Below are 25,225 nucleotides of genomic sequence, written 5' to 3' on the forward strand. Positions count from 1 at the left end.
TCTGGTGGCACCTTAAAGACTAACAGATTTATTTGGGCATAAGCTTTCGTGAGTAAAAACCTCACTTCTTTGGATGCAACCGAAGAAGTGAGGTTTTTACTCACGAAAGCTTATGCCCAAATAAATCTGTTAGTCTTTAAGGTGCCACCAGACTCCTTGTTGTTTTTGTAGATACAGACTAACACGGCTACCCCCTGATACTTTCCCATCTCCATTGCCCATCTTAGAGCCCTAAGGCCCTATCTTCCTCCACTACTACCCCCTTCTCAGAGAAAGGCCCTTCCTTCTCTTCCTCCATTGCCCCAAAGTCCTAATGGCCCTTCCTCCTCCACCGCCATCCCCATGAGCCATGAGGAGCCTTTACCACAGAGTAGATATTTAATTCTTTTGATCCAGGGAGCAATGGGGTATTCTGTTGCTGCTCTGATATTCAGTGCTCATGGCATGAGGGTTAGACACAGAGGTATTAGCAGCCCAGTTACTTTAATGGCCATTATCATCATGGGACAGGATAAGAGAGTGAGGTGAGAGCAGGCCATTGACAGTCTCTGGCTAAAGATTCCCGCTCCACTGGAGGCAGCTGACAGCAGCAGCCTTTCCCGAGTATTCCTGTGCGGCAGAGCCTAATGGCATTTTATATATGGTTTGATTCCTCTTGCAATGCCTAATGTAAGTCTATTTTATTTTCATTCAGACGCTACCCCGATTGCCAATGCATCAATTTTGGATCCTGGTTTATACTTTGCATCCCCATCACTATTATTATTATGTTGCTCTCCTGGGTCTGGCTCCAGTGGCTTTTCCTTGGTTTCAAGTGAGTAAATGTTAAAAGCAAATAGTAAAATGACAGGTTGATAATGCATGAGATATTCTATACAGATAAAAAAGAACATCATATCTATATCTAATGCACACACTGTAGAATGGTGACAATTTATTGTCCTTTCATTGTCAAATAGCACAAATGAGTTCTCTGGAAGTGCTAGGAATTCACACTACCAGTTCTTATGGCTTCTCTGGACTGTCCAACACGACACCACGGGAAAACTTATTCAACGATCCATTTTGTAAAATATGTTGTACATTTTTATAGAATATATACACATCATTAGTAGAGAGTATCTGAGAGAAGAATTCAGATTTTACAGTTTGTGGTCCAAATCTTGATGTTATTGAAATAACAGTAGTTTCCTGGCTGATTTCAATGAGGCCAGCATTTGATTCTATGTTTGAACAATGTTTATCTAACAAATTTGATGAGCAGACTGACATATTATATTTAGAGAAAAATACAATGGTTCCTGTTCACAGATATTCCTGTGTGTGTTTTTTGGGTGGGTTTGCTTCACCCCTGAGTTTTGTGCTTCAAGTTTTTGGATAGAATGACAGTTCTTTGGGCCCAATTCTCCATTGCCTTGCACTCTGGATACTTATTTACAGCTGTATGAAGTAGGTGCTCAAAAGTATGAAAAATGGAGCCAGGGTAATTTAGTGTGAAATGCGTCCCACATAGCATTTGCTTTCCACAGGTGTAAATGGCTGCTTAAGGTGAAGACAGTGGAAAATTAGGCCCTTTATATTTAATTTTAAATAGAAGCATCTTAAATTTCCTTCTCACTCCACTGATAGTTTGAAATGTTAACATTTCATTTTTCTAGGCCATTTTGACAGTGTTCTTATTAACACTGTGGAGTGGCTCACCTCAAGAGTGTGGACTGAAAGCCAAAATTGCTAATCTTGTCCCCTGTGAAAGATGCTACAGAACACTCTGATTAATGTGCTGGCTAGTTACACAGTAAAAACTTTCCCATTAGAAAAGAAGGCAATGTATTAACAGGAGAGAGTCTGATTCAGCGAAGACATACATTATCGTTTACATAGCTAAAAATAAACACTATATAACTTAACTAAGAATTGTGGGCGAACTACAGCAGACTCTTAAAATGCAAGGGATTATTCTGCGCTGGAATAGCAACTCATTAACTAAACAATTTAACTGGTTTTTGTATGCTCTTGGGACAATGTGGTGATGGTGGTCCAGCAGAGTTCTGAATAACAGGAACAGTCAGTGGTTAGGAATCAACTGCATCTAGTATGGAATCAACTGGATCGGGTACCACATTTTTTCCCAACAAGTCATTGAAACTAAGAGTTGCAAGAGAAGGAGGTTCAATTAGAGGAACAGATAGACTTACTGGAACATCCCTGGACTCTGGTACTCATCAAGACTGAAACTGGTCCATGTTTTTTCCATAAAATACCATTGGATAGTTCTACCATGAACAAAACAGGTCCTGTGCATTTTACAAGTTCTCCCACTGTAGTTGCAATTCTACATTAAGTCCCCAACTTGAAAAGAACGATGACGAGTCTCATATGATTGATCAATTTGCATAGTTTGGGATTTGGCTACACATGAAGACATTTCAGGACGTAGCAGGTTCCAACAGGTATGCAAATACTGCTTCAAGAAAAGAGGTGTAGGTGACTCCTGGGTAGTAGCATGTGGAGGGTTCCTGGAGAGAAGCTAGAAATTGTCTAATTTCTGCTGATGACTCAAAATAGATTTGTTAGCTTTTAAGGCATGCTTAAGTGTTTACATAACGCATTCTGCTAGCTGATTTGTAGCAGGGTAATATGGAGCAGAGCATATGTGCTGAATTTCATTTGAAGCTAGGAACCTGTGAAATTCTTCAGAACAGAATTGAGGTCCAATGTCACTCACCAACTGTACCAGTAAACCAAACTTGCTAAACAAAGTACAAATATGTCCAATGGTCTTAGTAACTGTTGTAGAAGTCATTCTGAAAACTTCTGGCCATTTTGAACATGTAATCTTCTAAAGGTCCAGCAAAGTCCACATGAATATGTATTCAAGGAGTCTGAGGCCATGACCAAGGCTGTAGACAAGATGGGTCAGGATCATGCTGAATTTGCTGACACATAGTACAGCACTTTACATTCCTCTCAATAGCTTTGTCAGTCCCCAGCCACCAGACATGACTCTAGGCTATGGTCTTCATCCGTACAATGCCAAAATCACCTTCATGAAGAGCTTTCAAAATCTTACCCTGAAGTGATTTTGGAACATTCACTCACATTCCCCATAAGATGCAACTATGATTCACAGATAATTCATATTGATGTGATACGAATTGTGTAATCTGGGGATTATGTTGATCCAGTGCCATACCATGTAGTACCATTCCCGTCATAAGCAAAAACACATTATCCTTAGCAGTTTCTTTGTGGAAGTCTGTGCTAGTGATGAGTAACCTATCCCTCAAATTGAGATAGAATACTTCATCTGAAGTTCCTTTGGGTTGATGAGAGCTTGGGCATGACAGGAGTGACAGCTTATTGGCATTGCAGTGCTGAATCTCTTTACAGAATTGAATAGCATAGGAGTGAGCTGAAAGAGATAATGCCCATTGTTGCATATGAGCAGCAGCTAATGATGGAATTCCATGTTTCAGTCCAAAAATTGAAAGTAATGGGTGATGATCCATCAGCAAGGTAAAATATCTATCATATTGATAGTTATGGAACTTCTGAATTCTGAAGATAATGCTGAGAGCTTCTTGCTCTAGTTGCGCATAGTTCTCAGGAGTAGTAAGTGTTCATGATGCAAGGGCAGCTGGTTTCTTCATGCCATTAGGAAAAATGTGGGAAAGTACTGCACCCACACCATATGGTGAAGTATCGAAAGCCAACTGCAATAGTAGTGAAGTATCAAAATGCATAAGAACTTCAGCGGATGTCAACAGTTTCTTTGCTTCCTTAAATGCACACTCACACCCTTTTAGTCCATTTCCCTTTCTTCTGGGCATCTGACAGTTCATGTAAAGATGCTACTACTGTTGCCAGATTAGGCAGAAATTCACCATAGTACTTAAGCAGGTCTAAGAATGAATATAACTGTGAAATGTTCTCTGTTGATGATGCCTGAAGATGGTGTGCTTTTTCTGGCAATTTCCTTAAGCCCATGGCACCAATTACATGTCCAAGGTATTCAACTGAAGGTTTGAAAAACTCACATTTGTCTCAACATAATCTTAGTCCATGGTCTTCCAAATGTTAAAAGCATCCAAATTTCAAAGATGATCCTCGTGATCCTTTCCTGTAACATGGATGTCATCCAAATAGCACTGAACTCCATTCAGTCCCTTCAGAATCTCATCCATGGCTTTCTAGAACAGAGGAGGTGCCAATGTGATACCAAACGGCAACCAGTTGCAATAAATAAGTCTTTTTGTGTGTTGAATTTGAGATATTTGTGAGATGCTGGATCAATCTCTGAGCAAATCCAATTTACTGCAACACTGTCCACCACTAAGAGTAGCAAACAAATCTTCAGTAAGAGGATACTGGTCGGCATGTAAAACTGGCCTCAGCATCACTTTGAGATCTCCACAAATTTGGACTGAGCCTCCTTCTTGAACACTGGTACAAGAGATGTAACCCACTCTGTGTGAAACCAATAACAAGACTCCAATGTTCACTAATCAGTCCAAATCAGCTTCTACCAGAGGCTTGAGAGCATAAGACATAACTCTGGGGTTGCAATATTATGATTGGCTGTCAGTCTTAACAGTGAGCTTCACTGACATGTTGCTCTGTCCAAAGATTTTGAAACAGAGTTTGAAGTGTCTGTCCAGTATTTCTTGAAGATTTTGAAGTGCTTTCGTGATCGCCCTGATCTTGGTTCAATTCACCTTGAGCATTTCAAGCCAAGATCTGCTAAATAATGGTGGATACTTTTGTTTTACCCTTATATGTGATTGAACAACTGATAGTCCCTCTAGCTGAACTTTTACCTGGAGTATCCCTTTTAGGACTAACATTTTTCTGGTATCCCTTTTAGGACTAACATTTCAAAACCATGGAGGTTCCTTCTTGTGGAACTTGTGACAAAGTCTGGTGATAGGTGGATGCAGAAATCAATGACACAGCAGCTCCCCAGTATTAAGCTGAATTCTTGTAGGAACTCCTTCAATCAAGGGTGTGACCCAGATCCCATCTGTGACTCCATCTTCTGATAACACATGCAGTGCTAGGTCTTGATCAGCATCACTACAGCTCTTGTCTTTTTCCACATTATGAATTCCCAACTTCCATCTTTTCTTAGGTTCAGTTATCACAGGTGTATTTTATGTATGTTTACTCTGTTACTGGTTGTTGAACTGTGCAACATCATGCTGATGTGTCCTTTCTTCTGCAAATGACCTGGTGTGCCCAGCAGTCCTTTTCAGCAGGCACAGCTTGTGCAAACTGCCACATGGAAATTTCTTATGTTTCCGTGGCCCTCTGTCTTGCAGATTCACGAGATGAATTTTTCAGTGCACATTAAATTGCAGAGAATCCTTCTCTGTGGTTTCCATTGCAACTGCTACATCAACAGCCTTTCTGAATGTAACCTCTGTTACAGCCAGTAACTTCATTCCAATGTGGTCATTGTTTTTAACCCAGAGACTAACTGGTCATGCAGGGCATCACTTAATGTGTCTCCAAACTGACAATGCTCTGACAACTTCCTGAGAGCGGCAACAAACTCTCCACTTCCCTGATGTCACTAATGAAACCACTATCATTTAGCTATCATCGATGGGATAGGAGAAAAATATCCTGCATTGCTGCAATAATTGCAACATACGTGGCAGTTCTGGGCATAGCTGGAGACACAGCAGTGTAAGCTTCAGACCCATCACCGTCAGCAAGGTTGAAATTCTTTGTCCATCTGGAATGGTGTTGCAGGTTACAAATTGCTCAGAATGTTTGCGATACACCACCCATTATTCACCAACATTGCCCATAAAAGATGCCATTTTACTGCTCTCCTGTTGAACTTCACACCTCCTGGACATCTCTTCCATAGGGAAATTCTCTCTTTTCTTTTTCTTTTTTGTCTTTTTTTTAATTGTACACTATCTGCTCTGGATCACCCTCTGCTGGCTGTGTGCTTACACTGCAAAATTCTGAATTCTTCCTTTGGCTGCATTTGGGCTCCCTCTGCTGGGTATAGACCCTGTAGTGCAGGCTTGCACCTGGTCAACAAAGATGGCTGCTTGCTTCTACTTCACTGTCTTGTTTGAACAGCTCCAACAGCAGCAACAGCAGAAACCTCTTCCTTTATTCTGCTTCTAATTGCCTACTTCCCCCTTTGTAGATAACTGGTTCCCAGAAGCAAAAACAGCAGTCTGTCACCCTGTGCTTCCAGGTGAACTTTGTCCCCTTTTCACAGTATTATCTGCTTACTCTTTCTTTTCGTTGTTCAGGTAATGGGCGGACTGGACACTCATGGATTATAAATCCTGTGTTGCCAATGTTATATTTCTGGACCCAGCAGAGAAGGAGAGAGTCACAGACACAGAGGGAACTTATAGAAAGACAATTGTCTGCTGTGCTGGCAAAACTGAAACTAACACGAAAGTGAGGTTTACACTGCAGAGTGCTCAAATATTTAAAGGGACAGGACATGACAGGAATAGATCCCAGGATTCTTCATTTCCTAGGCCTGTGCCTTAGCCACTAGACTATACTGCATCCTTGAAAAGCCCAGGGCTGTAGGTTGCCTCCTCTACCTTAATGACAAGCCTGAGTGTTGGGCTATATTTTGCTGCTGCCTCTGCCAAGCTCCCATTCACTTGTGTAGACTCCAGCCTGGTCAGTTTACTCCAAATCAGTATTGTAAAGTTCAGAGTGTGCACAATTAAACAGGAGATAATGAGCACTGGCTGGTAGAACTGAAATCTTAGCCTAGTAAATTGGTACACTTAGCTGGAAAGGCTGGGATCTGTGACTATCCTGTAAGAGTAACACTCCATTATTGTTAACTTACATTCCAGTTTCAAAGAAATGTTCCGATGTGGCAAGGAAAAAACAGCCAGAGAACAGGCCTCAGCACAGGTGATTAAAGAGGAGTACACAAAGCTTGGACCAATAAGGTAACACAGACTGCAAAACACCAGGCCATTTCAAAACGAGCATGGATTTAAATGTAAGGAAACCAGACACTAACAAAGTGTGCTTTTGCTCCAGCTACCCAGAAATCATTACCCTTGTCCTGTTCATTTTAATGGCCCTATTGTGGTTTACAAGAGAACCTGGATTCATCCCTGGATGGTCTTCTCTTTTTCCTCAGTAAGTAAAACAGCTGAAATACCAACAATGACTGTATTGTATACGTGGTTGTATACAATATTGTATACATGTATAAATGGTTGCATTTTCTCCTAGATTTAAAGTGAACTTTAGTACTTGTGAAAGATTGTAGACTGACAGCACTGAAAATCTTTGTTTATCTACAAAATGGGTACAGCACAGGCAGCAATATTATTTCTGTGAAGCAACTAGCACACTCGTGTGTGTCATAAAATAATAAATATCAGTAACTTCATGCAGACCATAATGCAGCCACCAAATAGTGCATCTTTTGGTTATTTCTGGGCTTGGAAGGAATCCATCTGGTAGCCTACATTAAAATGTCCTATAACTCTTTATCACCCATTTCTCTGATGTCCTCCATCCACTCCTCCCTGTCCTACCTCACTCTTACATCGACGCCATAGTTTCCACACACAACTCTATCTTCTCATCCATTCTCAGCTTTTTTTGCACTTCTCTCAAACAGTCATATTTATCCCTCACATGTCCAGGCTTGGCTCACTCCTTGCATCTTCTTTCTCTGTTGCTGCTTGTGTACCCCTGAATGACTCTTGAGAAAATCCAGAGACTAGCTATGCATGATTCCGCCACACAAGTGCATCCTCTGCTTTCAAATCCCTCCTCAACCTGCAATATCTGACTGACTTCTGCAAAAAAAAAAAAAAAATTAATGTGAGCCAGTGTGAAACAATCCCCCTCTCTCTGCCCCATTTCCCACAGCCTGCTATTTTCTCCTCCTTTAGTATGATCTCTGGTGCTAAAGTGTCCAACCTCCTCTCATTTGTATGTCTTTCAATCCTGTTCTGTCTCCTGACCTCCTCAATTCCTCCCTTTCCATCGCCCTTCATCTCACTTTCTCAAAAAGTCCGTCTTGACCCCACTTGCTTATCCGGGTACCACCCCATCTTCCTCTTCTTCTCTTCTAAATTTCTTGGGCACCTCATCAGTAACTCAACTCCATTCTTACCCTTCTTGGTCTGTCTGCTGCCTTTGACCTGTTGAATACTTGTTATACTGAAAACTCTCCTCCCCAAGCTCATGATTCTCTCACCTCTTCTGGTTCTATTCCTACCTTCCTAACCAATTCTTCTGCATATCCTCTTGTAGCTCCTCCTCCTCTTCAACTCTCCAGCTGTTTGTTGTTGTTCCCCCAGGGGCCTGTCCTTGGCCCCACTCTTCTCTCTATATATCTCCTCTCTTTGGGCAACCTCATTCATTCTGCTAGCTTTAAGTACAATCTATAATGACGCCCAGATCTATATCTCTTTCTCAGCTGGGATAGTAAGTTCTCTCCTTAGTATCTATAAACACACACACACACACACACACACACACACACACACACACACACACACACACACACAGAGTTGCCTGGTTTCCCAAAACTTACACAGGGAGGGTGTCGTAAGGAATAATTAGTTAATGGTTGTAGCTCTTTGAAAAAGTAAAGTGTTAAGTAGAGTTATTTTGTGACATCCAAAGAAAGATCATCAGTTTATAATGACCAGTATAACGCATCTTGGAGTTTTAAAATTGTTTTTTATCTTTTAAACATATTTCCTCAAACAATAGCAAAAAATAAAAAAAAAATCTACCCCCACAGCAACAATAGAAGAGCTTCTGATCTTGCTCTTTCATGAAGCAACATCTTTTTAAAGAAGATTTTAAAGTGCTGAGCTAATCAAGCAATCAAGCAATCAAGCTGACTTGAACATACCTACCTGCTTTAAAATAGCATTTCATGTTCATATAGCACCACTTAATGACCTACCCCGATACTAAAAAAGCAATTGTAAACAACTTTTTAAAGGTGCACACACTGATATGTTCCTATATTATCTTCTCTGTTTATTGTTTATCAAACTATCTTAGAAAGAGATGAGTGGAGTGTAGCTATACTATTCACAGGTACTGCACACGTGTGTTACTTGTGGATGTCCTTTAATGTTTTCATTTGGAATAGACTGCAAACATGTCTCATTTCACATTAGGCTAAATCATGTTGTATTATATGATAGCTGAACTAACCTGTTGAAATACGAAGCCTGTACTGCTTTACAATGAAAGCATAAAAAACAACATGTTCTGCAATTCAGTATGCTTCTTGTTATAATTAATTGATTGTATAATAATTTCCATAAAAATGAGCAGTTATATTCTTATTCTTACAGTCCTCCTCAGATTTATCAGAAATACAGTTTTGTCCAAGTTTTGTACATTGCAGTTTCAGAAGGGAGTTAAGAATTTGTTCAGGGGGTTGAATTACTTTAATTTTAATATAATAATGTACGGTGGAGTGCGTGCAAGGATGACATATTGATTATATTTTTTTATTCAATTCTAATAGTAGGCCATCTACATGCACTTCTGGAAGGTGTTCAGCTACACAATGATGAATGTGGGACACGAATCTGAATAGAATCATTCACATTAGGTTGCCACTGGGCCTATTTCCCAGGATTACTTCAATTCAGCCCATTGTGAGATTTCCTTACAGGACAGCACCTAGCTGATATATGGGGCAATTAATTTTATAGCACCTCATGCTGATACATATTTTGTATCCATGTATCACAAGTCAGGCAAATAGGTGCTTAAAAATCATATATTTCAATACACAGTGGTCTTTGGAAAACTACAGTTACAGAGACACCCATGCCCATCATGCTAAACAGCAGTGACAGCTGCCATTTTTAAATTCCAGTTCAGGTATTGTTCTCCTTTTGAATCCATTTCTGTGTATGCAGTATTGTCCCAAGAGCAGAGTTTCCAGGAATAATGGAATTGCATCAGAAAATCTAATTCTGTAACCTCACTATTGTTCACAGATGTGTCTGCTGCCTAGACATAGTAGTTGCAGGCATTATATTATTACAAGCCAAATCCTACATTCCAGTACAACTCCCAGTGAGTTCATACCAGAGTACAGAATAGGATCCTCCTATACATGTCTGCTTGGAATACCAGGGAGCATGTAGCTATACTAGGAACTGATGAAGTGAGAAGGTTGAGCAATATTGTCACATGAGTATTGTACATGCAGCCAAAAGGGTATTGCAGTAGCAGGGGCATTAATGTGTCCCACATATTTCTAAAAATGATAGCCAGCAAAAACAAATCTTTTCTGTGGTAGCAGACAACAGAACAAAAATACTTTAAGGCACACTCCCAGACCATTCCTCTTTTTACATCCTTAAGAAGCTAGCTAGCAATGTTCCTTTCACATGAGAGTTTGTGGGACAAAATTAGTTTTAGAAAAACTATGAGGTGGTTTCAGTGCAATATTCATATTAAAATATCTTTGAGTTTCACTCAGCATTGTTAATAGATTTAGGATATCCTAGGTTGCCCTGTTGGATTATACGATGTTATAAAGTGTAACAAAGTGTGGTGGTTTATTCCAAGGAAATAGCTAACATAATGTAAAACCTAAGGGTCAAATTATTCCTGGAACATATTAAACCAGGATAGGACCAAAAATATGTGGAAATGTGGCATGATGCTGGAAGGAAAAATACTTTGTAACAATCCAAAAATAAGGAGATCCCAGGGGTCCTTTGAAAAAAAATAAATAAATACTAACAAGACATTGGCTCGGATCCTTCTTGCTCAAGCAAAAATCTCATTCTACTTAATGGGAGTTTTGGCTGAGTAAGAAGTGCAGAATTGGACACAATGGACTAGATCCTTGCCTATGCCTGAGAAGCACACAGCATAAATTGGGTGAGTATTTGTGTATTAAGGTGGCATAAAGCTCACCTTTTCATTCCTCTGATCCTGGGCCTGCTCTGTGCTGAGCTGATCCCCAGTAGTAAACAGAGCAGCGTAAGGGCTACTCTAATTTGCACCACTTTCAAACAGTTCCAAGGAGCTGAAAATGCACCAAGAGATCAGTGCAGCATAGGGGCACCCCAGACTCTATGGTTATGCCTCCTACGGTGGCAGCAGAGAGAGGTTGCCATAAAAGGCTCCATGTCATCTCTAAATCATGAGAGGATCCCACTTTGGGCAGGAATGATCTTCCTGGGACGAGTTACATTGGCTTTATTGCTAGATTCTACCACTGGGAGAAGTGCAAAGCAACTATATTACACCCAAGAATCTGGCCTTTTTTTTTTTTTTTTTTTTTTTTTTTGTGAAAATGGGAACCTTTAAGTACCATATAACTGCAGATTTATAAACTTGATAGAATGCGACAAATTACTGTACAGTCACATGCAGACCAAAAGGTTTAGTATTTATAATATTCTTCTTGTATAATATTTCTACAGAATATTATTTTTCCTGGAGCTGTATATCCTTTATTCTTTGTTTACTAAAAATACATTTAATCTCTCCTTAGATACCCAGGTTTTTCTACAGATTCAACAGCTGCCTTAATAATTGGCCTCCTCTTCTTCATTATTCCAGCAAAAACTTTGTCTAGGACTTCAAATGGAGAAAACAGTTGGGTATATTTTTATTGGACCTTTGCTAGAGCAAGGATTGTAGTGACCTTATGTGAATATAATTCAGTGTTTGTTCTAGGAACTCTATCAGGTATTTAAGCCCAACAGGTACAGTAGATTTTGTTAAATAAAAAGAAAAGTGGATAGGGGATGGAGGTTGTTAGAAAAACCTGATAGAAATAGAAAAATGTTCATGATATCAATTCAAATAGTTTTTGTTCCCATTTAAACATCTCCCTGCAGTGCTGGAAACCAGAACGTTGAGTTAGCACCCAAGATCTAGGGCTCATCTTCACTACCGGGGTAATTCAACCTAAATTATGCTACTTCATCTATGTGAATAATGTATCTGGAGTTGACATAACGTAGGTTGACTTACCTTGGTGTCTTCACTGTGCTGCATTGATGGGAGACGCAATCTGGTCAACTTCCCTTACTCTTCTCGGGGAGCTGGAATACCAGAGTTGACCAGTGAGCACTCTGATGTCAATTTAGCGTGTCTTCACTAGACCCGGTAAATTGACAACCGTTGCATCGATTGCAGCAGTGTCAATCTCCCTGGTAGTGGAGACAAGCCTTCAGAAAGAAAAGTTGACCTATGACGAGAAAGTGATACTGAGCTTCATTTCAGTGTCCAAACTGAGTGAAGACCAAATAGAACAAATTAAAAATAGCTGGATAAATGGCAAGAAGTACATTTAATTGTTAAAATTCTTTGGCCCAGTTTCACTCACATAAATCCAGATTAACTCAAAGTCCATGTTACACAGAATATTACTTTACATATTATTGTTGCTATGGTACATAACTAGTTACATGTGTTCAAAAAAAGGATTCACTGATATGTGCATATATGGGCCAGATTCTCATTTACAATAAGGTGGCTTTAAATAGCTTTGGCTGTGGAAAGAGGTTTTAAAAGGGGCATAAATAGAAAGGGGCCTTGAAATTTACACTTGCTTTAAGGTCCCCTTACAGTGGTAGAGTTGTGTAAAGTGTCTATAGCATAAATGAGAATCAGAATTGTGTATATATATATATACACGTTTTTCTAGGTAACAAGTGTGGGATTTTTTGCGGGGGCGGGGGTTTCTTTTCTCACTAGGGGACTAATTCTGCCACCATCACAATGAGTAGTACCTTAGCAGGAAATTAATTCCTTGCCAAGGAAAGCAAGTGGTAGTACTTGCAGAGTAAGAACAGACTCAGTGTAAGGGCAGCAGAAGTTCACTCTAAGTAGTCACATGATCCAAAGCCCATTGAATTCAGTGGAAACCTTTGTATTGACTTCAGTGGGCTTTGGATCAGACACTAGGGTTTGTTTTTTAACAAAATATTTTTAGCTCTTATTTAAATTAACCTTAGGAAAATATAAAATGGTGAATGAGTCTATTTTCATTCCTTTCTCCTGTCTTAGAAAGTAATTTACCTAGATTAGAATATGACCTGAGCTTGAATTCTGTATATACTCCTAACTCCTATTGAAATCAGTGAATTTTTTAGATGAACAAGGAATACAAGATCAGACCGTAAATGTGTCTCAGGCTAGGTCTACACTACCCGCCTGAATCGGTGGGTAGAAATCGATCTCTCGGGGATCGAATTATCGCGTCTCGTTGGGACGCGACAAATCAATCCCCGAATTGACGCTCTTACTCCACCAGTGGAGGTGGAAGTAAGCGCTGTCGACGGGGAGCCGCGGAGGTCGATTTTGCCGCCGTCCTCACAGCGGGGTAAGTCGGCTCAGATACGTCGAATTCAGCTACTCTATTCGCGTAGCTGAATTTGCGTATCTTAAATCGACCCCCCCCCATAGTGAAGACCTGCCCTCAGTGAAGCCCAGAATTTACATTGCAATCTATTTAAATAGAGTAGCCATCTTGCTGCATTAGTCCCATCAATAGCTATCTTTCATAAGGGGGCAGCTTCTCAGCTGGTATGAAGTATCATGGCTCCACTGAAGTCAATGGTGTAATGACAATTCAGAGCTGCAAAGGGTCTTCCCCAGGAAGTTCAAGATGATCAGAAGAAAAGCCTTCTTAATTTGATGATAAAGATTTGCCTTTAAATATTTCACTTGCATATCTTGAGAGAAGTTATATCGAGAAGTCTTTTTAAAACTTTTTTTTCCCCCTAGCTATTTTTGATTACACTCCTCTGATTACTTGGAAGGAATTTCAGTCATGCATGCCCTGGGAGATAACGATTCTTGTTGGTGGAGGTTTTGCACTGGCAGAGGGCTGTGAGGTAATGCAATTTCTACAAGATTCTGAACAATTAACATGACCTGCGCTGAGAAAAACACGGACTACCGGCATATTCAAGGTTATTCTGTCATTTTACCAGTGTGTCTTGCTAACAATTAAACTTGGAACATGGTAAGAGAAGATGCAAGAATATTCAGATAGAACACTAAAAAAACAGATCCAAGCCTCAATTAAGAGACTTCATAAATTATATGCCTGAAGCTAGCAGCATCTAAGTCTTTGTGCACAGAAGTCTGACATAAAGACTTACTTGCTGAATTTCACTGTATATAAATGACTCCCAGTTAATCCAAATCCTTTGTTATCTGAACAGTTTGTATTTTTCTGCTGTTGAAAAAAAAAATCTAAAGGCAAGCAATGAATTGGAGAAAAAATACAAATATTTCGGTCAGTGAAGTCATTTCAAAATCTTTTAATCCTGTCGCAGTTTGTATTACTTGTTATTATTACTGTGGTAGCTGTTAGGGATTCAAAGAGGGATTTAGAATTCCATTGTACTAGAAACTATACAAACAAATAACACTCCTGAAAGCAGATTTGAATTTTGGTCTCCCACCTAGGTTTGGCAAGAAACTGTGAGTGAGACAGACTCTGGAACTATGTGGATGTTAGGGTACTCATCTAGGATGAGAGAGCCCCAAGTTCAAGTCCTCCACTGGTTGGTTAGTTAATTATTCACAGTAGAACAGCTTCAACTGGAGATATTGAGAGGTACCCATCCCAGTGTCTGAGGCAATCTCCCTAGGCTAGAGCTGAGTTTAAATCTCTTCTCAACATCAGGTAGTGAGGAGAACTGAGCCTGGCTGAGTGCCCCAACCACCAGGCTAAAAGTTATGAGAGCTCTGACTCCAGCCCCCAAAATTTAAAGGTTTCTCAGTTGAAACTATCCAGTGAAAACAAATTCACAGATAGTGTCAGGTTGCCCAAAACTGCATTTTTCAGTGAATAAACTATTTGCCAAAAAAATTCTTCCAGCTTTATTCTGCCTGGGTGGAGCTCCCATGTAGAGCACCACTGTTTTATCCCATAACTAAAGTGAGCAAGATTTGGCCCTAAAGGTTGTCAAGTAACATAAGAACATAAGAACGGCCATATTGGGTCAGACCAAAGGCCCGTCTAGCCCAGTATCCTGTCTTCTGACAGCAGCCAATGCCAGGTGCCCCAGAGGGAATGAACAGAACAGGCAATCTGATCCATCCCCTGCCACTCACTCCCAGCTTCTAGCAAACAGAGGCTTGGGACACCATCCCTGCCCATACTGGCTAATAGCCATTGATTGACCTATCCTCCTTGAATTTACCTAGTTCTTTTTTGAGCAGACTAAAAACATTTGAGGTTAGAGTCATAGAGTCATAGACTTTAAGGTCAGAAGGGACCATTATGATCATCTAGTCTGACCTCCTGCACAATGCAGGCCACAGAATCTCACCCACCCACTCCTGCAACAAACCCCTAACCTATGTCTGAGCCACTGAAGTCCTCAAATCATGGTTTAAAGACGTCAAGGTGCAGAGAACCTCCAGCAAGTGACCCATGCCCCACGCTGCAGAGGAAGGCGAAAAACTCCAAGGGCCTCTGCCAATCTGCCCTGGAGGAAAATTCCTTCCCGACCCCAAATATGGTGATCAGCTAAACCCTGAGCATGTGGGCAAGACTTACCAGCCAAACACCCAGGAAAGAATTCTCTTGATATGAGAGCACTGCAATAAAAACACATGGTAGGATAAAATATATTTTATGATCTGTGTTATCTCTAACTATACAAATATGCCACATATTAATACTTGAATAAACTTCATTAATACTGTGTTGTTTAAATTTTTCCTTCAGTAATTGTATAATCCTATTCCTTATTCAGGTTTCAAAACTATCAGCTTGGATAGGAAGCAAATTAACCCCTCTGGGATCATTACCAATGTGGTTGATTATCCTAATATCATCTCTGATTGTCACCTCAGTAACAGAAGTGGCAAGCAATCCAGCTACCATCACTATATTCTTGCCTATACTAGCACCTTTGGTGAGTACTCTATCTAGGTCTGTTTTAACCTTCATGTTCCTTGCTCTATCCAAGAAAAATACACTATATAATTGTAATGTGTCTATAAACTCACACACACACACCATGCAGCTGCCAATCGTGGAGGCAGGCACCCACAGCTGCAACCAGTAGGGAAAACAAAGCCTGCTATAAAGGGGAGAGTACAGAGCCAGAAGGGGAGGCAGAAAGCCCTGGGATAGCAAAGGGGTGACAGTCCTGTGCCAGGCTGCCTTCAAGAAAAAGTAAGGAGACAGCAAGTCCTAAAATTGAAGGACTGATAGACCTAATTGAAGGTGAGGGTCCAGGAACTGACCTGACTGAGAAGCAAAGTAAGGTGGGTCAGTCAGAAGAAGCTGAGACCCCTCAAGAGACCACCCCAAGAGACCATGACAATAATATATAATGGACTCTCAAAGCCTGGGTGCCATCAGCTTAAAAACCAACCGGGTCAAAGAAATAGTTTAAAACAAACAAAAAACATGATTTTAAAAAAAAATCAAAATTTTTATGGAATTTTGAGTGCTTTGAAAATCAAAACATCCCCAACAAGCTCTAATCTCGTTTTTTAAAACGGAAGTGTTTCAAAGAAAATTTCTGATGGAGGGTGTTATCAAAATTGAATTTTTTTGAGAAAACACTTTGTTGAGAAATCAAAAGTCAAAATCTTTGACAAGCTCAATCTGAAAAATAGTAACAAGCCAACTGAGAGTTGCTGAATATGTATTTCCCACTTTCTCGATCACTTCTCCATCTCTCCCTGTTCTCCAGATCAAATACTGGGACAATGGCATAAAGTTCATCTTCTCCTTCCTTTTACCATCTGCACCAGGGCCGGCTCCAGGCACCAGCCAAGCAAGCTGGTGCTTGGGGCAGCAGCTTGTAGGAGGTGGCATTCCGCCCAATCCTAGGGTGGCACGGCCGGTTTTTTGTTGTTGTTGTTGTTCTGCTCCGGCTGCCCTGTAGGGGGCAGCGGCGCAGAGGACGGGAGCGCCCTGCAGCAAGCCCAGCAGGGCAGCCCGCGTCCTTCCCTCCCAGCCGACTGGAGCGGTGCAGAGCCCTCCCGGCAGGTGGTGCGGCGGTCGGGGCCACGTGGCAGCACCCCGCTGAAGCCCTGGCCGCCCCCCTTCTCTCTCTCCCCCTGCTCCCTCCCCCTGCCACCGCTAGCCGGGGCACATCTGCAGTGCAGAGAGTCCCCCTGCACCCTGGCTCCAGCCGCGCCGCAGGTTTTTTTTTTTTTTTTTTGCTTTGCTGTTCTGGCTGCCGCGGGTGTTTTTTTGCTTGGGGCGGCCAGAAAGCCAGAGCCGGCCCTGATCTGCACCCTCTGTGTTCTCTACCCTCCCACTCTTCTTCCTCCTTTGTAACCTACTATGTTCAGCTCCCCGTCTTCTCGTCTTGCCTGACTCCTATATAATTATCTTCTCCCACTGCTCCAGTCACATTACTTAACTTCCTGAATCCCTTTGCTAACTTCTGTCTTTTACTACATCCAAATTCAAGTTCATCCCCTCTCTTTTAAAGCTCTTCCTTGAACTGTTGCACTGTACCTGTTAGAATGTAAACACTCTGATGCAGGGGCCCTTGTTTTATTCTGTGGTTAATAAAACACTCTGTACTTACTATGCTAATGTTTATTAACTATAATTACAATAAGTATTATAATGTAATCAAGCTGCAATTATAATATTTTGTTACACAATATAAACAAATAAGTCGTTCTTTCAAAAGGTTGTTTCTTTGTATTTGAACAAGTTATTCAGTTCATTCATGCACTTGTATTATTGTAGCAAGTAAGCATTTGTAGGTATGTGTCCCTGGAAATCTGTTATTTCTCATTATCTTTACCATCTGGCAGGCTGAAGCTATTCATGTGAACCCACTTTATATTTTGATACCAGCTACACTGTGCACTTCATTTGCATTCCTGCTTCCCGTAGCAAATCCACCCAATGCCATTGTATTTTCATATGGTCATTTGAACGTTATTGACATGGTGAGTTATTAACAAAAATTCCATAACATCCAGTGTTGCTCTCTGATAATCACACTAATGCTAATGTCTGATTTTGCCATTTTGGAAATTTTATTCAGAATTGCTTAGTTTTTCTGATATCAACTTTTGATTTTTATTATTACTCTAGGTGAAAGCTGGCTTGGGTGTTAATATCATCGGAGTTGCTGTGGTTATGCTTGCTGTCACAACATGGGCAGTGCCCCTGTTTCATCTTCAAACATATCCAAGTTGGGCACCAGATCTTTCTACTGTGAATACCACAGGGCCATAAAAACTAACTGGCAAGGTTTTTGTGGGGTTTTTTACTATTATTTGGTGAGTTAGTAGAAATGCAAAATACACCACAATAATGATAGTGATCCATGTTACTTTGAAGTCCATATTTCCCAGTCCCAGGGATTGATGATCTGCTGATCCTAATCAGGAATAATGTTATCCAAATATGGACTTTGCAAACACCATCAAGCTTGAATGTGTTTCTTATCCAGGTCGTCTTATTCAGATTTTACTTGTACATGTTGTTGAGTACCATCTTTGAATGTGCACATTCTTTATGAATGACAATTTGGCCCTGTTCTTAGGGTCCTAAAATAACAGGAGCTATCTATTTTAACATTTTAAATAATGTAGGAACATTTGCTGCTGGTCTGAAGAACACACTGTATTTTTGGTTGTTGGGTTTGTTTTTTTTCAAGTCATAAAATTTTAGATGATGATGATGATTACAAATGAATGGTCAGGTTGGGGATTGTCTGAACAATCCATTCACTGCCCTGTCCATAAATCTGATCTTGTAGGAAAAGTACAATCTGTGGAGAGCTGCCTGGGTATTTATACTACCGCTTTTCTGTCAACGTTTCTCTGGCCATCTCCTCACTATCTGCAGGGAAAATCATTTAGACCCCAGTTCAGGAAAGCAATTAAGCATTTATTTAAATCTATCCCTATCCAGGACTGTACTTAAGCCAGGGGTTCTCACAACAAATTTTTTGGTGGCCTCAGAGTGTGGCCACCAACTCTTGCTGGTGGCCGCACTGACACTTTTTCCTAAAATACTTAATTAACTTTAGGAAAAACAAATAAATATGCATGTATATACATCCAGATCATTGTAATTTATTTATGTAGGATTTTTTTGCAGACTCAATGCAAATAATGCTGTGAAAAGTGATATTTGTTAATATCACTTTTCACAGCAAGTCCTGGCAAGGTAAGACCTGGACGGAGGGGTTGGGAGTGAGGCAGCAGAGGCCGGGGCAATGGATGGGGGGCTCTACCACTGCATGGTCAGAGGTGTGGCTCGGCACCTGGGGCTGGGAGTCAGCGCCCTGGCCCAGCACCCACTGGAGCCCAGGGTCATTGCCCACAGCTGCGTGGCCAGGGCCAGGAATTGGCACCCAGGGCTGGGGATCAGCACCCACTGCCATGCAGCTGGGGGTTGGCACCCGGAGCCAGCACCTGCTGCTGTGCGACTGGGCTGAGGGTCAGCACCCAGAGTTGGTGCCTGGAGTTCATGCCCGCTGCTGCACAGATGGGGCTAGGAGTCAGTGTCCTGGGCCAGCACCCACTGGAGCCAGCGCTGCGCAACTGGGACTGGAGGTCGACATCCAGGGCCAGCATCTACCGGAGCCTGGGGTTGGTGTCCACTGCTGCGTGACTGGGGCTGGGGATCTGCACCCGGGACTGGTGCCTGGGGCTGGAGATCGGTGCCCATGACCAGCACTTGCCGGAACCCAGGGTCAACATACAGGAGCAGTGCCCGGGGTCAGCGGCCAGGACTGCGGGTCAGAGCACGTGGCCAGGGTTTGACTGCCAACAGGTTTGGGAATGGCACTTGGGGTCTGTGCCTGCTGCCACATGGCCAGGGCTAGGGGTTGGCATCCACAGCCAGCACCCGCCAGAGCCCAAGACCAGTGCCGGGGATCAGCACCCAGGACCGGCAGCTGCTGGAGCTCAGGGTCAGCCCCTGGGGCTGGCACCCAGAGTAGGGTGAATCTGTGACTTAAGTATTTGCTTAAAGTTAAGGACATACTTTAGAGTTGTCCTGGTTAGAGATGCTCTCCTGAATTGGAGCCTATAAGAGTGAAGAATAAACTATCAGAATAATTCTCTGCTCAGGACCTGTGAAAACAATAGATGCATTCTTTAGATTAATACACAGTATACAGTCCAGGTGAGTTAAAATTCAACTCTCTTTAACAAGTTGATATCCCCTTCAGAATAGGTACAATTTTAAGCTTCCTAGACTGTATTCATGTTAGAAACATTAAAAAAAGTCCACGTGACTGAAAAGGAAGTTTGCAGTTAAAGCTGTTTAGAGATCATTTACATTGTTATAATGTGTTTTGCAGATTAAGAGCTATAACATTTGCCTCTTAGTGTGTTATAGTAGTTAGTGAGTTATGTGTACCATCATCCAAGTGTTAGACAGATTCAAGTCTGCATACGTGAGATCAGGTCCACCCTCGGGGCTGCCTTACAAACAGTGTAAACCCTAGTGGGATGGGACAATAGGAGTGTTTTTCCCCCTGGGGAACCTCACAAAAATAAGATTGGTGTTTCTTCAGGCAATCCCAGGGAACAAAATTGTAAAAGATATTTTCCTGGCAAGTTTAAAGAAAGGGGGCATATTGTCTTCTGCCATGGAAAACATGAAGTAAGCAAACCTCTTGTGCCTTTGCCACAATGAATATGACATCCTTAGTTATCTATGGTTTGCAATCCCAAAGATATCTATTGTCTTACCAAGGCAATTCCTTATTGTCTAAGAGTCACACCCAGTGTTTTAATCTTGATACAGCAGAACTGATTGAAATTGTCATCTTAAATATGGCATTGTGGCCCACCAAGTTTGTTGGTCCCAGCATGCAATACTCTATCAAATCAGAATGGAGCTCCTTGCATGCTTGGGTACCTGTATTCTCTCCATCTTTATTAAAGAAAATGCTGACTGGTTACAGCCCCTTAACAGTTAATACCACTGTTTCATTATAAAACTGGTGTTTAGTTTGTACAGTAGAACTGTCAGTTAGCTTTACTGCTGTTTTATTTAGAGGCTTTTAATGATCCCATTGACAGCATAAAAAAAAAATCCTAGTAAACTAGAGACAAGTTTAAACATTTCAAGAAGGATGCACTCTTAAAAGTTATTTTTACCAACAGATTGCATTTGAAGTGAATAGTTTGCGGGAGGCAGGAGGGGGAAGTGAGAGTTGTACAGAAAATATAAACTGCAGTGATTTGTTCTGTCTATTTTTGGATATTTTAAAGCATGTAGCAGGGGACACTTCCCAATGCCTCCTGACATGCATTCCTCTTACCCTACCATGTTCTGGCTCTGGCTTGAAAGGGCCTTCAAAGAGTCCATGTTCTTTATGATTAGGCTTGGAAGGGTTAGATTTTCACTGGCAAATGTCAGTAAATATTGATTTCACTGTACACACACAAACTGAAGAAAAAATATTTCCATCAATGATGATTGAAATTTACAGAAAGCAAAGTAACAAAAATGCTGCTTGAGAACTTATTAGTTTGATTTAAAGATATTTACCTTGTATATTTTGTCATGTGATGTCAACAATTTGTGTGTTAATGGTTATAAAGCTTTAACTTTTTGAATCTCAACATCTACTGTCATTAATTGTCTGACCCCGCTATTTTCTGATCCCCCTATAATTTCCTGCAGGTGTGAAAATTTAAATAACTTAACTTAAATAAAAAAACCTTAAAACCCATAATTTTGAGCAATTGAAATTTTAAATTGAAAAAATAATGCTTACAAATTAACAGATTTGTCAAAATTATAAAAAAATAAACATCAGATTCTGCCCAACTTATTTAATATAAGGTGTTTGTCTACATGATCACTAACAATGGGGGAATATCATAGTTTGGATGATATGGAGGAGGTATTGGGTGCATTACAAAATATAGTCCTTATTTACACTTATAAAAATAGTAATATTTGCTATAAATTTTATATTACTGTTTTCAAAATGAAATACAATGCTGTGAGTTGATTTTTATTCTTAGCAATATTTTAATTATGATATTACATGATAGTAGTGACAGCTAAAATGAGCACAATTTTCATTAAAAGAATGTTATCCTTTCATGAGTAAAGGAGTGGGTGGTTGAGTGAATGTGGGATTCCTGTGACTGAACCACTGTTAAACTTTTTAAAAAAAAACTAAGGAAATTCCCAGACAAAACAGCTTTGTTAACGTGGAACTAAAATTGTTCAGACAAAACTTTTTTGAAAAAGCTTTTAAAGAATATTTCAGTTAAAATATATCAGCGTATGTTCAATGTGCCCAGCCATTTGATGGTGTCATCATCAGCCAGGTGGAGAGCTGGTAGCCCGCTGTTGAAATAAGTTAGTGGGCACTCATCAAGGATATGCAACATAGTCTGAAATTGATCACAGCTGCATCGTGGGTCCTTAGAAAAACCCCATTTATAGAGACTGGCTGCACCGTTGCCATGTCCTTTTCAAAACCAAGTCAGAGATGACTACAGGTCATCTGCCAAGGCAGATCAAAACCTTGTGGACTGATGGTTGGGTCAATGATGAGAGAGTGATTAACAACTCTCATCACTGATAGCTCATTGAGCCAAGCACACTGCACTGTCATGTCCTGTGGTGGCATAAAGGACCATAATGGCATCTAGAAGACAGGCAAGTTGGTGGGTGATTAAAGAGGTTTGCCTATAAAGGCAGGTCACTATTCTCATGGATCTTGGCCATCAGCATGACCGAGGCCTTCTCACGGTGAATAAGGGGCAGTGCTATGTTATTAAGTATCAGTAGCCATTGCAATGGAGTTGTCTGTAAAGTCCTGGTAACAATTTGCATAGCTTTGTTAAGCTTTACGTCAACCAGCCTTGTGTGAGGCAAGCGACACCAGACAGGAGCATAGTTCTCTGCTATTGAATAGCAGGGGGCAAGGGCTGATGTTCTAAGCATCCAGACCAATGGTTCTGAACCCCAGGGCTGCTTGCGGCCCAAACAGCACACAGCTGTGGCCCATGTGACATCCTCAGGGCCATACAGGTATTATATGTATTGTATGGACGCAGCCCACAACACATAGAGAGCTGCATATTTGGTCCACAAAGGTAAGTAGGTTGAAAACAACTGGTCCAGGTGTTCGCACTCCAAGTTGAACTGACCAACTTTCCGAGCAGGTTGTTCCAAGTGCTGACTTGGCTGCCGTCTGCCTCAAGTGGTTGTGGTACATTAATGATCAATGTCACACCAAGGTAAACTGGGTTTGGATCATGCTGCAGGCATTGGCCATTGCGGAAAACATTTAACTTGTGGCTTGCACTTGCATTATGCAGATGAAATATACTAGAAACTGTCTTGGAAAATCTTGGCTGCAGGCTAATAGTCTGCCATGAGCTTCATATCATCATGATACTTAGTTGTCAGTTAAAATGTTTTACACTAAAACCAAAACCTCAGTAACAATGGAGAAGTATAATAGGATTATCCTAGCAATCTTGACTATGCCTCACTCTAATCTAACTCTAATCTAACATTGGGAAAAACAACTGTATAGTTTGCAGATGTAGAACTGGTAATGTTAACCACAAAGTATTGGTTCTAAAGGGTTAAGAATAGAGGGGAAAATAGAAATACAAAATGTTGGGCTATACAGGTTGGGTTGATTCATCTCTGACAGGCTGCATGGGGCACCATTCCAATTGCCAGAGGAAAATGTGCTCTTTATTTGTCACTAGTGCATTAGTTATTTGAGGCTTTATCCAGAGGATGTATACGGTGTGGCAAATGGTAGAAATTATTTTGAACAATTGACCAATATGATGAATATATTAAATATTTTTAATGCTTCAAGCATAAATTAATATAAATTAATGTGTTTTCCTTTTCCTCTAATGCAGATAAGTAGAATGTATTAGTATATAAGTAACATTTAGGATATGTAATATAATTACTATATATTAGTGGCCCCAATCCTACACCTGAGGAATTTAGTAGAAATTTTGTTTTACTTCAAGGCGTTGGGTCAGGCCTTTGTTTTGCTATTTTTATTGATGTTCTGTATTTAGTTTATCCTTCCCTCACTTTATTTCTTGGAGGCATGTGTTCAAATTATCAGAAAATACAAATCAGATACTTCAAGGAACTTCAGCTCATCTTGCCTGCACACCCACCTAGTGCCTACCCTGAGCTGCAGCTAAGGAGCACTCAGCACAGTGGTTCAAAACAGAGAGAAGATGCAAAACCACCTTCACATTCCCTCAGTCTTTTGAGTATCCCAATGCCAAGCTGACCCTAGTGTCAACTACAACAGTCTGAAGGCTGCTGCAACTTATGCCCAATTGCCAATGGCCCCCGGATACCATTATAACAGTTTGTGATAGCTGGAGTGCATGGTCACTCACCACACCCTTGTTTCTCTTGCTCTAGTAGCCAGGAATAGGGAGTGTAGCAAGCATTATAGCAGCTCTAGGCCACAAAAGAATTCCCCCATGTAGGGGAAATCCTTCAGTGGGCAGATCTGCCAGGTTTGGAGCTTCTTTGTGCCTTTGGAGCAGCACTAAGAAGCCCCAAAGTACTGAAGCATCAGGAAAATCATAAAATATTAATGATTGTGGGAAATACCATATCAATGTTACAATAAATTATCCAACTATGTGTGTAAAGTTGACTAAATATTTAGTCTCTTTTTGACCAATATACATAGAATTGCTTTTTAGTGCTATCTTTTCCCCCACTGTTCTTGGAAGCTATTGTATGTTTTCAGTTTACCTGTGTACTGTACAATTACTGTATGACATTGCTATGCCTTCACATGCTTAAATCTTACTTGTGAAAGTAATATTTGCCAAATGTTGTACAGAGAAACCTGTGTTAAGTGCTCATTTAACAAGTCCTGGTCTGTGAAGAAAGGCAGTCTTTTGATAAAGGTGGCTGAGAATTTAAAATATTTTTATTGTCATAATATTTCAGAATCAATCAGGAAAGGACCATCATGCATAAAGCTGAAGGAAATCCCATTAGGGAATAAATTATAGGTATTTAGCAACAACAAAACCTCTGCTTAGCTTATAAAACACTTTCAGACGCAAATACTAAAATACTCACATTTTTATTGTTAGTGAAATGTAAATACTTAACAAAAAAAGTTTTTAAAATATATGTAAAGTCATTTGTAGCTGAAATGCTGATCTTTTTACTAGGCATCTTGTTGAGAGGTGAAATAAAGATGGAACACTTTTCCATCATCTGTGGTCAGGGGTTTCAGTATAAAAGGTTAAAGCAATA

At 40.7% G+C, this 25,225-nt stretch overlaps 1 protein-coding gene across 1 annotated transcript in view; it reads left to right on the top strand.

Annotated features, from left to right (window-relative positions):
• The window catches only part of SLC13A1 (solute carrier family 13 member 1), a 45,347-nt gene extending 26,407 nt beyond the window's left edge, over positions 1 to 18,940 (top strand). Inside the window, exons 8-15 of the mRNA XM_034768215.1 lie at positions 695 to 814; positions 6,846 to 6,944; positions 7,039 to 7,140; positions 11,507 to 11,610; positions 13,750 to 13,859; positions 15,738 to 15,899; positions 17,773 to 17,910; positions 18,059 to 18,940. Coding sequence (XP_034624106.1) covers positions 695 to 814; positions 6,846 to 6,944; positions 7,039 to 7,140; positions 11,507 to 11,610; positions 13,750 to 13,859; positions 15,738 to 15,899; positions 17,773 to 17,910; positions 18,059 to 18,202 — 979 coding nt within the window. The 3' untranslated portion in view covers positions 18,203 to 18,940. The remainder of the gene's footprint in view (positions 1 to 694; positions 815 to 6,845; positions 6,945 to 7,038; positions 7,141 to 11,506; positions 11,611 to 13,749; positions 13,860 to 15,737; positions 15,900 to 17,772; positions 17,911 to 18,058) is intronic.
• The last annotated feature ends 6,285 nt before the right edge of the window (positions 18,941 to 25,225 follow it).

The sequence above is a fragment of the Trachemys scripta genome, chromosome 1, assembly GCF_013100865.1.
Source record: "Trachemys scripta elegans isolate TJP31775 chromosome 1, CAS_Tse_1.0, whole genome shotgun sequence".
Lineage (NCBI taxonomy): Eukaryota > Metazoa > Chordata > Testudines > Emydidae > Trachemys > Trachemys scripta.